We start from the raw sequence: 16,303 nt of genomic DNA, 5'->3' as shown, positions 1-16,303 counted from the left end.
AATCTCTCTGCCCTTAAATGCCACTCTGCGCCATAGACTCACAGGGAGCCCGACTCCCACTCTTTCATGGCACCCGTTTGGCCATGAATACTGTGCGATGTCGTCTGCAAAATGCATAAATAGCAGCGATTGCTTGAGGAGACAAAAACAAATGTCAAGCTGTACGTGTCTTGTACATTCTTGTGCATTCGTGGGCGCAAGATTGACTTTCTAGGGCAAGGACGCGGCAGAAACTAGTTGATTCAATCAAATGGTGAAGCGCTCTCATGCTTAGATGTGCTGGGTCTTATTGTTGGCTGTATCATACCAAGAGGTGGGACAACACGATCGTGTTCTCTGTTGTCATGCCTTTTTCTCTACATCTTGAACACTTGACTCGTGAACGTCGATCTGATGGATTGCATGGGAATCTACTTCGTCCCCGAATACCTCAGCCATCTGTTCCAACGTCTTCCCTATAGCAAGGAATATTCAATGAGCATGGAACGTTGGCAATCTTGCTTGACACACCTTTTGTCTCAGGGAAGAATATTGTGATAACCACGAAGTCTACCGTATTCAAACAGATGAAAACCAGATAGTACTTCCAGCTAATATTCGCGATTGCCAGATTTGATACCTTATATATATTGAGGATGTCGCAAAGTTGGAATGTAGACACAAACATACCTGAGAAAATAACACATTGAGCGCCCAGTTGGCGCATGTAGCAACACTTGTGCCGATGGATCTAGTCTTTGTAGGGAATACCTGTGAGCCGTCAGCATGTACTTCCGTAAAACCATTGATGTCATATAATACCTCCGACGCTAACACCCAACTGACAGGTCCGAAGCTCAGCGAGAAGAATATGCTCGTCATGAAAATCATAGCAATGCCGGCTTTTTGTGCGGGATGGTTTTCAGAGACACCGGGAGGGAAACACGCCACGATGGCCGTGAGAACGGAGTATGTGACAATGAAGCTGCCGGCGCCGAACATTAGAGGCTTCTTCCGTCCCACAGTGTCGAGAACAAGCGTGATAAAACTGGTGATCTCGATGAATGTGGTCATGCGGCAACGTGCAGATAAGAACATACAAGAAATTTGCTATGGGTCCAACGGCGCCGTATATCCCTTGCACAAGAAGCGATTGCCCTGAACTCAGCCCCAGCGATTTGTACATCGAAGGACCGAAGTAATTTATGACTAATAAATTAGGTCAGACAGCGCGTGTTCATACCCAATGTGTGCGCTACGAACCATTGATACCAGAGAATTGCCCAAAAACCTGTACGCCGACAGCTACGAGAGTGCGCTTGCACATAGCAGGCGTCTCCCATAGGTCACTAATGCTTCTCGACCTGATCGCTGTTTCCGCCTTGATGACAGATTGCATCTCTTCAAACAGAACATCAACTTCGTGCTCAAGCTCCGGGCTTCCAGAACCGTGCAACTTGCGGACGACCGCACGCGCTTCGTCATCTCGTCCTTGCTCCAGAAGCCAGCGCTACACACATATCAAATCTCGTAACGTGGCCACACAGCGAATAACTCACAGGAGAGAAGGGAAGGAACTGAATACCGACAAGGAGGAGAAATGCAGGTATAAGCTGTACAATTCCCAGCTCAAATTAAAATGTACTTCATAGTGATGTAGCATGGATGGCGTGCCTGAAATCCCAGAGCAAGTCTCCATCCAGCGTCGGAATCAATATACTGGCATCCATAACCGACCTAGATGTTGGGTCGTAGGCAAGTAGATATCATAGAGTAACGAAACATACCCAGTTGGCAACGACAAATCCAATCCCAATCATCTGCTGAGAAAGGCCAACAATGAATCCGCGGATTCTTGGAGGAGCAATCTCGGTCTAGAATTAACATTGTCAGCATGTACGTGACTGCCGCGCGCTCGCGATGAATAAGCTTACGTTGTACAATGGTACTGTCATGGACAGAGCGCTATATTCGGCATTAAAGTAGTCCGTGCATAGCGGTGAAGGAACATACCCAATTGCAAAGCCAGCGACTATACGCCCTACAAGCATGCACGCAAAATTATTTGCGCCACACTGCATTGCACATCCCCACAGGGCGGTCAGGGCACCTAGCTGTGGTCCACATGAATGTCCTGGGATCATCGCGAAGACGATTCTGTAGTTCAAACGTACCTGTATGCTCCGTTTACGACCGTACTTGTCATTCGACCTGTGTGTTTCTCTCAGATACCACCCACCGTACATGCGTAATCACTTCTTACCAACCCGCTAGCATACAACCGAAGAAGCAACCTCCTGTGGCCAGAAGCGACTCGAAAATGAGGACGGATTTCAGACATTGTCTGCTTACCTGTAAAGGTAGAGACTACTGCTCCAGAGAGATTGTCGTAACTTGACGGATCGTTCACGAAATTCTCAAAATGAGAAAACGTGATCACAGAGGAAATGATACCACTTGTGACCCATGAGAGGTCACCATATCCGAATCCATGGTCATGCGTACCTGTCATAGCTACAAAACACGCCATCCATCCACATTAGAGTACAAATTATGACCGTGCCAATCATGACACATACCCGAACAGAAACGAGCCTGAGTTGAGGATCGTGAATAAATCACCTCTCTGGATTATGAATGACTGGACCGAAACACACCTATAGCGCAGAAGATTGCGGTGAAGATGTTATATGCTAAGCCCATCCTCCACTGTGTTTACAAAGCCTGTTATATTAAAGCGTTCCAAAAAGGTGAAGCGACACTGAGGCGGTCAAGAAAGCCATTGCAGCGCTATCATAGCTATATGAGTGAGAAAGGATCATCCTCGGGCCCAGTGAGGACGAGCAAGTGCCCAAAGCAAATCCAGGTCACCCGACTCCGAGGCCCCAAATGAGAATAAATCAATGATGGAGTGGTTTCACTGAGCAAGTGTTGCTGGTCACATGGCACGCGGATGGGCAATGCAACGCGGGGCGGGCCGCCAGTACCGTCCTTGATCCGGAATTGTGTTATGAATGGGCGACGAGATGCCTCCACGATCAGGCACGCACTGCTTTTCAGGCAGGGGTAAGAGCCGTACAGATGCTCCGGACACAGTGGGTACATGGAACTGCGCATTGAGAGTCATGACGCGTCAACGTGACCGACCATGATGTTGAAAACTTGCATTTCATCAAATGAGATAGGCCCCCATGTTGTACAACATCCTGGCGACATTCTTTGGAGCATTATGACACCTCTCCCGCCTCAAGAGGAAAATAGAGCGGAATCAGTTTTCTGCAACAAATTATGAGGGACATCAATTAAGGACAAGCTCAGAGACATACTCGTAAACTTTCTTATCAGCGTCACTCCAGACCACGAATATGATGCGTTCGAGCTACAGATGATGTCCAATCTCCTTTCAGGAGAAATAAGGCTCCTGCATACCTTGTCGCCTTCATCCTCGTCCGTGAATTGACGCACCATATCTAGAGCAATATGTGTGGCGTCTTCAATGGGATAGCCATAGATGCCCGTAGATATCGACGGGAAAGCCTATGTCATCGGGAATCCGGTCAAAATACACCACTCTCGAACTGGGTAGTTAGACACAGACCACGTGCTTCAATGAGTTCTCGATAGCCAGCTGTAGGCTGATTTTGTAGCATGAGCGCAATTGCTCGGCTTTCAAGTCAACATTGCGGGAGGAATATATCGGACCGACAGTATGAATGACGTGCTTCCTGTACACGGCACATTACAACACCATTCAAGATTTGAGTAGGTCCTACTCACGACGGCAATTCATATGCTCTCGTGATTTTTGCATCGCCAGTCTCGCATCCGTTCAAAGTGCGACCTGATCAGTTGCAGTCACTCGTTCTCATGGTAAGGGAAGGGAGACGTCCAAACTTACATTCTTCCACGAGCTTTGGGCCAGCGGCCGCGTGGATAGCGCCATCTACTAAGTTAAGATGAGTATATGCATATGTTTTGCAATGCGTGACTTGACCAACCACCACCGCCACCTGAACGCAAGAATGCAACGTTAGTAATCTCGCGGCCGCAAGGCCGGGTCAGGCGCACCCAATAGGCTTCTGTTTGCTGCATTGACGATGGCATCAATTTCCAGATTCGTAATGTCACCTTGACTGATGCATGACGTCGTCAGTGCCAATAGTAACACCTAAGATTGAGTGTCTCGTCAGGAGCACCCACTAGAGCGAGACTCGATCCAGCAGCGATTCTCGAGGCTGATAGTAGGCTGTAGAGCCACTGGCCGCCGTAATCGCCGCAGCCGTATACAGCTCACGTAGTGTAGGTATTTTTGACAAGTTGACAGGCATGTTCGTAGTGTCCTGGATAGGCTTGAAAGCGGTAAGCAGCACTAGAGCTGGGCGGCTGAAGTTGAACCCGAATAGGACCACTCCCACCTTGTTAACGTTCGTCGGCAACTTGCGGCCACGGAAGAGGTCGAAGTCAGTGGTACGCCCACAGTCAACTTCCTCGTGTTATGTGAGTTGTGGTACATGCGTCCGTCAGACCATGATTCATATGTGTTACGAGGATGCAGACAGTTGCATGAATGTGTTCAAAATACATCCAAGCGCAAGTTTGGTGCAAGCGCTGAACTCGGATTCAGAAAGCATGTGATGGCAGTCCCGATCCAATCTATGATGCAACGCAAGCGTAAGTGCGACCTCGACATGCGGCGCGCCCATTTCTCCTCAACTGCACACTCATTGCGGCATATAACGCGTCCTTGAATTAACCTCATCGAGGCAGAACTCCAAGTAATATGGACGAGGAACAGTCAGAATCTCTGCTCGCCCCGACACCAGAGTTCCTCGCATCGGTCAAGGTCTTCCCGCTCATCCCGAGCATCAAACGAGATGTGGAAGTGAGCGGTGTGGGATACCTATATACTGCGAATGGGTCTGACCGCCTGTGACGACAGAAAGATATTGGTGCGTAAAGGAATATCTCATGACTCTGTTCTGCAGCTCAACTTGGTCTTCATCGCAGACACGGCTTTAAGTTGGGAGTACGTACATTCGTCGTTCGCGGGCGAAACTGGACACGTTTACGCGTCTTTTCCAGACAGCTGACAGCGTCAGATATCAATTTTGCCATAGTGCGACCGCTCGTTTTCAAATACGCCAGGCTGGATAACATGTCCGCTGTGTACGCGTGCTTCGTGGTCCGCTCGCACTTCTTGTCAGAAGCAGAGCAAGGCCTCGCGTACTCTGGGGTGATGCTGTCTCGCGCGAGCTTGTGTGAGATCTTGGCCATCAAGCTTCTTGGTACCTTTGCCTCAAGTCGGATCCGATTGGTCGCCGTCTTGACCGCAAGTTGGAGTCCGCTAGCTGGCGCCCCGCCCGATATTACTCAAGAAGTCAGAGGGCTTATCGGCGACGACGAGCAGTATGATCCTCAGTGCGCGCTCGAGGTATGTAATGTCCTCAGAAGCAATATAGGCATAGGCAGTTTAATACGTCATAGATGGCGATTGCCACTGAGGCGAAAGCATTTTTGGCGTCACCCGTTGTTCAGACTATTGTCAACGACATCTACGCCGGGCGCGTAGTATTCTCTATGTCGTCCAATCATTCGGTATTGGCCGACAACTACAAGCCTCGGGCCATCGAGATCTACGACGGTCGGAAAGCACCTTTCCTCGACCACTACAGACTGCGTGTGCCAAGATATGGAGCCATCTTGGAGTTCTTGAATTTTGCATTGCTGTTGACGACCTTCCTTCTTTGCCTATCAAGTGAGCCGAATGCATCTGGCTATTCTGCTGTTTAACTTTATCTGTAATGAAGATCAACAGGTTGAAAGATTGACTGCATTTGAAATTGTATTCATCATCTTCGCAACTGCATTCACTCTGGAAGAATACACTGCTTCCAAAGAGCATGGCTGGGGGAGTAAGTTGTTTGTACCATCACTACCTGGTCCAGCGGTGCTGACAGACGATGTCATTAAAACAGTCTACATTGCAAATGTACGAATCCTCCAATGATCAGGCATAAACCGTGCTGAATAGCCCATGTAGATGTGGAACGTCTTCGACACTTCCTTCGTAGTCGTTTTCCTCACCTATTTAGGCTTTAGAATCAAGGGGTTGGTCCACCATGATGGTAAGATAGCAGTGTCTTCTTCGCGTTATTATCTCACAGAACGTGAAAGCGAATGCGTCTGAAATGGGCTTCGATATCCTCGCTTGCGGAGCCTGCATCTTGTTCCCTCGGTCAGGAGGTCCATATCTATTCAGCAAATAGGGCTGACCAGCCCGCTAGCCTGGCATTCTTCGCAGTGTCTAACAATGTCGTCGTGCTGTGAGTGCCTGTGCTGTCTGTATTCTCGTTCTGATGAACGCTATTCCAGCGCGCTGCGCGCAATGATCGCGGAATTTATCTTCTTTGTGGGAATTGCTGCGATATGCTTTTCAGGGCTATTGTTCACTCTCCACAGTTTAGGTACGGCACCTATGTGATCCATGCTCGCTGCTGCTTCAAATTGACAGTAGCGTGCGTCAGCCGCGGATACGTGGAGCGTGAAGGCGATAGCCTGGCTCATGGTTCAGATCTGGTTTGGAAACACATATCTCAGTTTCGGGCAGGCGAAGAGTTTCCATCCTATTTTCGGGCCGATTCTGATGACGGGTTTCGCGGCGCTGTCAAACACATTGTTATTAACGAGTGAGCACTTCGACGCTTGTCCTCAAAGTGATAGTCCTTTCTTACAGTTGCGGGTAGTTCTGATTTCTATATTATCAAATACTTTCGCACGAATCGATGCAGTAAGTCCTCACGTCCTCGGGGTTTCATGACTGCTGACTATTCGTGCAGAATGCCAAGCAAGAGGTACTGTGTCTTGAATGAAGGAGATCAATGCTTACCTCTAACTATATAGTATCTCTTTCAATATGCGATATCTACGATCGAAGGGTAAACCACCGCCCGTCTCATGAATGTTCCTGCGCTAATTCTTTATATTCAGAGTCAAATCAGATGCACTCTTCAGTTATCAACCGCCATTCAATCTCTTAGCGTTCATCATACTTTGGCCACTCAGCTTTGTGTTATCGCCGCGCTCACTTCATTCGGCAAACGTCTTCCTGATCAGACTTACCGTAAGGTCATGTCCCGTCATTGTACCGAGCATCATTGATGCGCGTTCTATCAGTCGTTCCCGACGTTGATCGTCATCTGGATCTACGAGCGGTACCTAGCTCAGGGCCAATGGCGCGACAACAGCCCCGATGCAGCCAACAGCATGTACAGTCGCTTCACGCGCAAGATGAAGAGCCTGCCTCTCTTCGATCTCTTAGGCACTCATTCCACAGACATATACGATGCCATCTTTGACGTGGAGATGTCTCATGACACCGATATATTCTTTGACTCGGAAGATGAGATGCCTGCAAGCCACTTCCTCTCCTCCCATGACAGCCTGCATTTCCCCCCTTCGCATGGGACGGCTCCGCAGACGGCCCCTATCCCCCAATTCGAGTCACCGACGCCCAGGATTCGACGGCATGCAAGTCTTCCACGATCGACTCTCCTGGGTAGGAGCAAGAGCAGGCGGGATGGGCTTTCTCCGAGCGTGTCGCCCAGGTCAAGGAAAATCACCCTGCCTGCAATGGCCTCGTCCACTTCTGGCGAGATCCCAACCATCGGTCCGCACAGTCCGCTCAGCCGGCTGTATTTAGGTCGCAATAATGCATCCGCGACGCAACTGGATCGTGTCAATTCAGCGGCGGCCAGGGTGGAGGCACTCCTTGAGGACGTCCGTGGCCTACCCGTCAACCGGCTGAAGGATGAGATGAAGGAATTGCAAGTGAGTGCGCAATAGTCTTCTGCAGGACTTCGTCTCACGCACCGGCTCTGCAGGACCGACAAGCTCGCATCGAGAACCTGCTGCTTATGCTCACGAGAGGTATGCGCAACGAGACTGGATACCACACATCGAGCGTCAGGCACGAAACGTTGTGATGCAATGATACTCACGATGATACCCATATTTCCGACGCATCACCGATGACACAATGCATAGCGTCTGTGTGTATCTTGGGAAAAAATAGAAAGATACTTTAGGGTCGTCCTTTGTCCGTCGTGTGTATAGATGGCCTTGGCGACGACGGCGGGACGCCGCGCAAATAAGGCGCGTGCATAGAAGGCAAGACAATGCAACAGGGGTGATATACATATTAGGTGCATGGTATGGTATCTAGGGTTAGAAGGGGATGCATATAAATAGAGCAAGCCCAACCAACAAGCCCGGCGGAATGTGGCTCGATAGCCGGGCCATAGTCTCCAAAAAGAGCAAAAGGTATAATACAGCGGTGGATATGGCAGCATATAAACATTGTCCCATGCGTATACACGAACGAAGATGTGATGGATACGGCAGAACGACCGGAAACCCGAAACGAAACAAGGGGAACGAACGGTGTACCGCTATGATACGTGCGGTTGCGAGTGTTCTGGGGGGATAGGTTCTGGAGGGGAGGGTTCTTCATGAGGCCCGGAAGGCATGTGTATAGGCGTATCCCGCCCGGAGTAGTCATGACCCTCTATCGGTGAGCCGCCTTGCGAGTGCTCCACGACGGTCGCTGTTGGAAGGAGAGTGTTTGTCGCAGAGGGCACGACCTCTTGCGGTTCTGCGTCTGCATCTGCTTCGTGACCGGTGGTGACGATCGGCTGATTATGTGGGTAGTACGACATTCGACGGTTCTTGGTGAAGTCGTATACGCTGAACCTGATCGACACTCTTTAGCGTTGCAGAAGGAAAGGCAGTGAATGTTACGTACTGCTCTTCCAGCTGTCGCAGTTCCGGCTTCATCTTCTCCAGATCCTGGTTGGCCTTACGTTTCGAATGTGTCAAAGGCTTTTCCACCATCAGGAACTCGTCGAGTTCATGCGAGACGTCGAAGTTAGCTCTGCTAATCTATAAACTCGCCAATTTAAGCCTTAAAACGCGCGGTGTAGACATGGATACTCACATCTGGGACGAAGGGAGGTTGCATGTCTTTTGCGTCTAGGCTGACCCAGTCGATGGAGGCAAACCACAGGTGCCCGCGGATGTCCTCCATGCCACGCGTCCTGCCCCTGCAACCTAGCCGAGTCTTCGCATTGCGATCCAGCAGCTGTCAATAATGTCAGACAACGAGGTGCGGGGAGGTGCTTGATTGCTCACCCGGGTTATAAAGTCTTGGCCCTCCACACACAATAACTCGTCCGCCTTTGCGGGTGGCTTTAAGGGATCCCTGGTGATCGAATGCTTCATCTTGTCCGCGGTACGGCCGTCAAATGGCCGTTTATGGAACACCAACTCCCAGGCGACGATGCCGAGGCTCCACCAGTCAACGCACCAGGTGTAGCCTTTCTGGCCAATGACCTCGGGAGCCATGTACGCCATGCTGCCCGCGACACTCGTGTGCAGCCGCCGCTCCGAGTAATGGATCGCGACGTTGAAGTCCGTGATGTGCACATGCCCCATCGAGTCCAGCAGGATGTTGTCGGGCTTGAGGTCGCTGCGAGCGGCCGTGAGACCTTACACGCAAGAAATATGGAGGAATGACACATACCGGTGTACAATCCGCTGTTTGTGCAGGTAGGCGATTGCGGAAGACAGCTCCGCTGTCCAGAACCGCACAATGTCCTGAGGTATGCGTCCCAGCCGCTCTAGATGGACTGGAGAGGTGTCAGACAGGTACACTAGTACCAGGAAAGCACGCACATCGCAGATCACCACCCAGCATGAGATCGAGCACGAAGAAACAGTTAGCATCGTCCTGGAACGCGTAGCGCAGGTTCACGATGAACGGGTGGTCGATCTGCAGTGGGGGGCATGAAGGAGGTTCCACGAAGACAATCTCGGCGCGACTGACCTCTTCAAGCAGACGGCGCTCCTGGATAATATTGGCGACGGCCTTCTGCTTGATGCATTTCGCCTTGTCGATATACTTGAGCGCGTAGAGTTTCTTGGTACGCTTGTGCTCGACCACGCGCACCTGGCATGCGAAGGTCAGCGGTATTTCCGATGCCAGCGGAGGCACTGACCTTGCCAAAGGCGCCCTTCCCGACTGCTCGCAGGAGATCGAAGTGATAGAGATCGACCTCACCGTCGAAATCGACGGGCTGGGTACAGCAGCAAAGGACACCGCCCATAGACAAAGGATTGGGGAGGAGAGCGAGCGGAGGGGGGACACAACTTATTGGCCCAGAGAACAAGAAAGACCAAAGGCGTCAAGCTGACGACCGAACAAGGAGGTGCGGCACCGGGGAATAATGGAAGCTCTAATGCGCTCTAATGCGGCCGATGAGAATAAAGCTTAGATGGCTCGGCAGATGGGATCTTCTCGAGGACAATGAGGCGGGCAATTTGTTGGCTTTAATTTCCTCGAGCGCAGGAGAAGATGGTGGATGTAAGAAAACTCTCGGCAGGCCCGCCCTCGCCAGCGACCACGTCCGGACCCAACGTCGCCTAGTCGCATCACAGCCCCCCCCTTGCACGTCCGGCCCACTCTCCGCTGCCGATCCTTCCCCGAGCCACTCTCCAGGGTTTCATGCGGGCGCAATGTACTCGGTTTCACACGACACGGCTATACTTGGGTCTCATCAAAGCCGTTGGGGAGTCATGGCCCGCATTGCAGCCATAACCAAATATGGCGCTATAGTGTAGTGGTTATCACTTGGGATTCTGATTGCGTATTCATCTTCCCAAAACCCAGGTTCGAGCCCTGGTAGCGCCTTCACATGTTGTCCTTTTTAGGTATAGATGGAAAAGCTACTGCTCCAATTGTTAGGGTGAATTATGCCACTCTAATCATCTGGCCTTGTCTGCGGGTGTAAGGAGTGCATGCAATGATGGTGAGAATGTGGTGTGAGCTGAGGGTTTGGGGGAAATCCTGGCATTAGCTGGGATTGAATGTGGAGCAGACAAGCTACTTACCCAGGAAGCAGGTGGGAAACTGTGGCAAGGCTGTGCTGCACAACCCAACCAGAGCTGCCACAATCAGTTAGTACCTATAGGCTGCGCCCAGGTTCATGAGGTGGTGCAATGTGATCTGCTTGAAAGCATGAATGTACTCCTCATATGCAAGGAAACACCATTGTCCTGCAAGCTGTACCACCTTGGTGTCGACCTTCTGGGACAGGTAGAAGGAGGCACCACCTGTTGTGACTTAGGGTCAAGTGACAAGGAATGAACAAACCTAAAGGCTGGGGGTGTTCAACTGGGTTGACCGAAGTGATGGTGAGCAATGCTCAAACCTAAGGCTAGGGACAAGTAAGTTAGTATTTGAAAGGTAAGTAAATACAGGGGCTTACTGACCTAGGGACAAGAGGTCAAACCTAAGGTCCCTAGGGTAGCAGAGGCAGGCTTATATACAGGGGAAGTTTAGGGGAGGCTGTGTGCACTGGTCTGTGTGCAGCTGGTCTGTGTGCAGTGTTGCTATGTCACAGCCGCTAAGGTAGCGATCCAGTGAGTCAGAGAGGCTGCATAAGCAGTGCTCATGCTATGCTGGGCTATGCCACACAGCCATCTAATCTTATCAATTGAGACAGCATGACCTGTCCATGTCAAGCACTACCCTGCACAGCAAGGTTGCTGGTTCAAACCCAGGAAAAGGAAAAAAGAAAAAAGAAAAAGAAAATAGTCCATGTGACATAGCAACTTGTGACATCAACAGTACAGAACAAATGTATGCAACTATCAATGGCATCTAGTATGGAGATGTGCCATGGAAGGTATTTAGTGTACGTTACACTAGACCATTAGAGCCCAACTCTCCCTCCTGGAAGCATGCCAAATACAAGGTCTATTGCCACAACACATGCACGGTCACTCACAATATGCTGAAGAATTTGGACTTCAACAACAAGATTGATTTCATTCCTTTTTAGGAATATGTCATACAGCAGACATCATGCTACTCTAATCTAATGTCTGGTCAGTGGGTGTACCAAAAAGCAGTATGTAATTTTACCAAAACAACCTTCAAAAGGTGCTAACCATGTAAAACAGTCAGAAATTGCCCAAGATTATGCGACACATGGATTCATGCTGTGTCTCATCATCCTTGGTGCAGACAAAACCACAGTGTCTGTGGCAATGGGCCAGAATGATTTTCACCCTCTGTACATGTTTCTCGGTAATCTCCACAATGTGGTGCATTGCGTGCATATTGATAGCATGCTGCTGATCACATTTCTTGCGATTCCTAAAGGTAAGTAAACTCCCTTATATCCTGTTTATATCATAACATTGACATGCAGCCATTAGCCTGTCACAATGAAGACAACACTGATGAATTTTGTATATTTAGGAAACAGCTGTATTGTCATGAGTTGACACAGTGTCTAGCCATTTTCTAATTTTTTCCTGGCTCGTTATACTCCCAGGCAATCACAGACCCCACCAAGGTGCAATTCGTGCAGATGTTGTGGTGGGTGCACGATGGCTATGGAGATGTCTGGGGGGGGTGGCTCATGTTTGTGTTTATCATCTGGCAGAACAGGTACTTGGGGTCAGGAACCATGCTGTGCCTCCTGCGCTGCACTATTCCTGCATTCCCCATATGCTTGTGCTCTTTCTCTGCTTCAATGCCACTCTGCTGGTACATCCTGCACTTGCATTACCTGTACTGTCCGCCCAACAATGATGCTCATTCATGATCCCTGCAGTCAATCCCTGCAACCTACTGGCTCTTTGTGATGTGCTTTCAGATGCACATGTTGGAGTTGACCACACTGGGATCACTCAACAGCGATGGATTGAAGGTTGCCTTTTACATCTTCCACATTGTCCTGGTGAAACATTTATCTTTCTGTTCTATTTCTTGTACTACTAGCACCCATACTGGCGCCTGTCTTAGCGCTCACCCGCAGGTTGAACATTATGTAGCTTACATAATGGGGTCCGTGCGCACTTCGTGCCTGGTATTGTACCACTACATTTCTTTCTTTACTAACATGACCACACAGATACAGTGGTCCGTGCGTAGCCGGTACTTGTATAACTAGTTGTACCATTAGTTGGTCGAACCCTAAGTTCAACCTAGTTATCCATTCAAGTCTCTGCTCCTCTTTGCTTGGGGTAGTGGTCATTCTTGACTTCCTCGCTCGATCTTTGGGACGACGTACTGTCCATAAGTCCTCGCTCGTCATCTACGAGTCAGGCATCGATATAGGAGTATAGACCATTGTATCAAAAGGTCGAACTTTCTAAGCTATGTTCCTAGTTTTACCTAGTCGAACATCTCATCCACCATTACGTCGAACAATGCAGTCAACCCGGTTCCTTTGGGACTACCAGCCCTCGCAGGATCACCGCTCCTCCAATACGACCGAGCAGATCGCTGCTTCATCACCTCCACAAAAAGGGCTCCCATCTACCCTCGAGGCGGCACCTGGTGTCGTGCAACTGGTCCAAACCCGCAGGTCGTCACCCATCAAGAACTCGTTAGCTACTACCAGAGACACCCACCCGCTCACCCAGAAGACATATTCATCATCCTACGAATCGACGTTGAACCTATACAAACAGCAGAAAGCGCACAGTCACCCATCAACGAACAACCACTCGAACTTCCTGAAGTTCAGTATGTCCCCATCGAGATCCCAGACATTGAACTACCACCAGCTCCACCCGCACCAACCAATGCACCGGTTGAAATCCCTATGGCATCGTTCACCCAAGAAGACATCAATCAGCGCATCGCTGTCGCCCTCGCAGCATACCAATCCCAACAGTCAACTGCCAACCGACCCCTCCGTCTCGACATCCCCGCTCCTGAACCCTTCAGCGGGAAGACAGAGGACCTCAGACGCTTCATCCAATGTGTCCTCTCCTACTTCGTCGCCACCAACAACACCCGACTCAGCGATGAAGCAAAGATCGCCTTCACTGTAGCACTGATGAGGAAGGATCTGGGGAAGACATGGGCGGACGCATATTACGAGAAGTCGGCAGGGGGAGTCCAGGTCTATTCCACGTGGGCAAATTTCGTTGCTGCCCTAGAAGAGGCGTTCCCTGAGCACGGAACGCGAATCAAGGCACATGAAATCCTGATGAAACTGCCTGAACGACAAAGGGATAGGAAGACGGCACTCTCCCTCGGTAACTACGTCACCCGCTTCGAGCAGCTGGCATCAAAGGCTCAGCTCAAGGACGCTGAGGTCAATGGCACCAACCGCGTCGAGAACGACTACCACACTTTCCACGCCAACTTTGTCAAAGGACTCCCGAAGGAGCTGTATTTTGCGCTCGCAACAAGGGTCGCTAGGGATCGACCTAACACCATGAAGGCCTGGTACGACGAAGTACGAAACACCGATGCAGCCAAGCAGGGGGCTCTCGTCGTCACAGACACCAGGGACTATGGCGAACCAATGGATATCGACGCCACTGCTGTCGCATCAACCTTCGCCTCCACATCGGGAGGAAGGAAATGAGAACTAGGAGCCGTTCTCAACGAGGCCGATCGAAAGCTCCACAGGGACGGGAACCTGTGCTTCTACTGCCACATCAAGGGTCACAGCGCCAAGGATTGCCGCAAGAAAGCGGCTGCACGACAAGGGGGTGGGAGGCCGAACCAGGGAGGATCTGGGAAGGACGACTTCCACGCCAGAATCAAGACACTCTCCACTGACGAGAAGCGGGAGCTGTACGAAGAACTTACGATGGAGGATTTTTGAAGGGGCAGGGTGAGCCGACACAACCACTGCCCGTATCCGTTTCACTGTCCCGTGTAATTTTAGTCGTCCGAAATGAATGTGCTCTGCACATTCCGATTACCGTGGGACGAAAAGACGTCGACGCGCGCACTTTTATCGATAGCGGTGCAACAGGAATCTTCATCAGCCCGAGATTTGTCCGAGAACATCGACTTCGGACAAAACCCCTTCCCCGACCCATCCCCATCTTCAACGTGGATGGAACCCCGAACAAAGAAGCACTCATCACGTGAAGAGCTCTCTTATCTTACAAGATAAGCGGAGAACCCCGATTTGTCAAAGCCTACGTCGCCAGCATTGGCAAGGAAGACATCATCTTCGGCCACACTTGGCTCAAACTCGAAAACCCCAAGATAGACTGGAAGACCGGACGAGTGGAGCTGAACCACTGGTGGACAAGAGACCAGACCAGGGCCTGGAAGATGGACCTGTATCAAAGGCGAGTAGCCCGGCTAGAACTAAAAAAGGCCATAACTACTCCACTCCCAGAACCAACGGAGGACGAATTTGTCGTCATCCCCACCTCAGAGCACGCAACCCTTCCTGAACAGAAAACTAGCGGCGCAGCAGGATATGACATCTCTGCTGTGCATCAACTTATCATCCCTGCCCGACGACGAGGCCTGGTTGGCACCGATCTTATCATGGCTATCCCTGAAGGACACTACGGAAGAATTGCACCTCGGTCCGGTCTAGCACTAAAGGAAATCAATGTCGTGGCAGGAGTAATTGACTCTGATTACCAAGGCAAGGTCTCAGTCCTGCTGGTCAATAACTCTGACCTCCCATTCACCGTCAAAGCCGGCGACCGAGTTGCCCAGCTCATCCTTGAAAGGATAAGCACCCCATCAGTAACACTAACTGACTGCATTGACAAAACGGAACATGGGGAGGATGGGTTTGGGTCAACGGGTATTGCGTCCATCAAAGAACAAGCAGAGGACATCGACGACAATGAGTTCATCATTTCCTACTTATCAGGAACACCAATGATCACCAAGTACGAGAAACAGGAATTCCTAGCAGTAAGGGATGTTCTGCTCAAGGAACGACTCCCTGAACTTTCATCTGGCTACAAACGACTTCACAATGGCATGATCTGGAAGATCCACCACGACATTAGGCGCGTCACCACTTCCACCGAACTTGCAGCCTCGAACGCCCAAGGCAAGACAGAAAAAACGCTACCACAGATGGTACCATCCTACCTACACGATCTCCTCCCCGTCTTCGACAAAACCACTGCTGCGCGACTTCCAGACCACACCGAATATGACCATGAAATCAACCTCAAGGAGGGCTTCGCAGACATGAAGCAACAGGTCTATCCGCTCAACCCGCAGCAACGAAAGGAACTCGACAAGTTCCTCGAGGAGAACCTGAGTAAAGGGTACATTCGCCCTTCGAAATCCCCGTTGGCGAGTCCATTCTTCTTTGTTGGTAAAAAGGACAGTTCACTACGTCCCTGTCAAGACTACCGGCTACTCAACGAGAACATGGTCAAGGATCGATACCCGCTCCCGCTTATATCAGACCTCCTGGACAAGTTGAAGCACGCCAAGGTGTTCATGAAGATGGACCTCCGCGCCGGATAC

General features: G+C 50.5%; 6 protein-coding genes and 1 non-coding gene across 7 annotated transcripts; 4 read left to right on the top strand and 3 right to left on the bottom strand.

The window, feature by feature from the left end:
- Window positions 1–312: 312 nt before the first annotated feature.
- On the bottom strand, window positions 313–2,737 carry POSPLADRAFT_1172955 (hypothetical protein). The gene is made up of 16 exons (XM_024488207.1): window positions 2,637–2,737; window positions 2,553–2,574; window positions 2,332–2,438; window positions 2,243–2,276; window positions 2,154–2,190; window positions 1,993–2,093; window positions 1,914–1,944; window positions 1,767–1,853; window positions 1,654–1,716; window positions 1,539–1,592; window positions 1,243–1,489; window positions 1,080–1,188; window positions 802–1,027; window positions 670–750; window positions 511–619; window positions 313–455 (listed from the first exon to the last, which is right to left on the bottom strand). The coding sequence occupies exons 1-16, from the start codon at window positions 2,680–2,682 to the stop codon at window positions 343–345; spliced, it is 1,467 nt and encodes a 488-aa protein (XP_024335521.1). The 5' UTR covers window positions 2,683–2,737; the 3' UTR covers window positions 313–342.
- Window positions 2,738–3,206: 469 nt separating this feature from the next.
- POSPLADRAFT_1152252 (hypothetical protein) lies at window positions 3,207–4,307 on the bottom strand (the record flags this gene model as incomplete). The annotated part of the gene is made up of 9 exons (XM_024486639.1): window positions 3,207–3,255; window positions 3,306–3,358; window positions 3,409–3,516; window positions 3,578–3,704; window positions 3,757–3,820; window positions 3,878–3,925; window positions 3,978–3,989; window positions 4,048–4,112; window positions 4,180–4,307. 9 exons carry the CDS (start codon window positions 4,305–4,307, stop codon window positions 3,207–3,209), a joined length of 654 nt encoding a protein of 217 aa, XP_024335520.1.
- Window positions 4,308–4,759: 452 nt separating this feature from the next.
- On the top strand, window positions 4,760–8,129 carry POSPLADRAFT_1151880 (hypothetical protein; the record flags this gene model as incomplete). The annotated part of the gene is made up of 15 exons (XM_024486589.1): window positions 4,760–4,861; window positions 4,965–5,005; window positions 5,062–5,410; window positions 5,464–5,734; window positions 5,787–5,891; window positions 5,925–5,968; window positions 6,020–6,104; window positions 6,281–6,302; window positions 6,352–6,443; window positions 6,504–6,665; window positions 6,723–6,766; window positions 6,816–6,830; window positions 7,153–7,806; window positions 7,860–7,905; window positions 8,092–8,129. 15 exons carry the CDS (start codon window positions 4,760–4,762, stop codon window positions 8,127–8,129), a joined length of 2,070 nt encoding a protein of 689 aa, XP_024335519.1.
- On the bottom strand, window positions 8,062–10,139 carry POSPLADRAFT_1075693 (hypothetical protein; the record flags this gene model as incomplete). The annotated part of the gene is made up of 8 exons (XM_024482842.1): window positions 8,062–8,727; window positions 8,780–8,916; window positions 8,972–9,115; window positions 9,166–9,502; window positions 9,557–9,662; window positions 9,709–9,805; window positions 9,860–9,982; window positions 10,032–10,139. 8 exons carry the CDS (start codon window positions 10,137–10,139, stop codon window positions 8,427–8,429), a joined length of 1,353 nt encoding a protein of 450 aa, XP_024335518.1. The 3' UTR covers window positions 8,062–8,426.
- Window positions 10,140–10,638: 499 nt separating this feature from the next.
- On the top strand, window positions 10,639–10,723 carry POSPLADRAFT_t131. The gene has a single exon. It is a non-coding gene; the product is annotated as a tRNA-Gln (tRNA).
- Window positions 10,724–13,254: 2,531 nt separating this feature from the next.
- POSPLADRAFT_1059828 (hypothetical protein) lies at window positions 13,255–14,669 on the top strand (the record flags this gene model as incomplete). The annotated part of the gene is made up of 3 exons (XM_024481196.1): window positions 13,255–13,573; window positions 13,615–14,384; window positions 14,463–14,669. 3 exons carry the CDS (start codon window positions 13,255–13,257, stop codon window positions 14,667–14,669), a joined length of 1,296 nt encoding a protein of 431 aa, XP_024335517.1.
- A 134-nt stretch (window positions 14,670–14,803) lies between these two features.
- POSPLADRAFT_1118174 (hypothetical protein) lies at window positions 14,804–15,094 on the top strand (the record flags this gene model as incomplete). Its single annotated transcript, XM_024483491.1, has 2 exons — window positions 14,804–14,937; window positions 14,968–15,094. Coding segments are annotated over 2 exons (261 nt in total), but the record flags the coding sequence as incomplete, so codon positions are not given.
- Between the last annotated feature and the right edge of the window lie 1,209 nt (window positions 15,095–16,303).

Source organism: Postia placenta (assembly GCF_002117355.1).
Source record: "Postia placenta MAD-698-R-SB12 unplaced genomic scaffold POSPLAscaffold_13, whole genome shotgun sequence".
Lineage (NCBI taxonomy): Eukaryota > Fungi > Basidiomycota > Agaricomycetes > Polyporales > Adustoporiaceae > Rhodonia > Rhodonia placenta.
Note: the sequence above shows the minus strand (reverse complement) of the source record. Positions and strands in the feature narration are given on the sequence as shown.

Excerpts from the sequence above, each read along its gene's own strand:
- POSPLADRAFT_1172955 (XM_024488207.1), bottom strand. The coding sequence starts at position 2,682 with ATGGGCTTAGCATATAACATCTTCACCGCAATCTTCTGCGCTATAG. Across the intron at positions 1,717-1,766 it reads GATTTGTCGTTGCCAACTGG|GTCGGTTATGGATGCCAGTA; the intron begins GTATGTTTCGTT and ends CCCAACATCTAG. Across the intron at positions 1,189-1,242 it reads GCAATTCTCTGGTATCAATG|TCATAAATTACTTCGGTCCT; the intron begins GTTCGTAGCGCA and ends CTAATTTATTAG.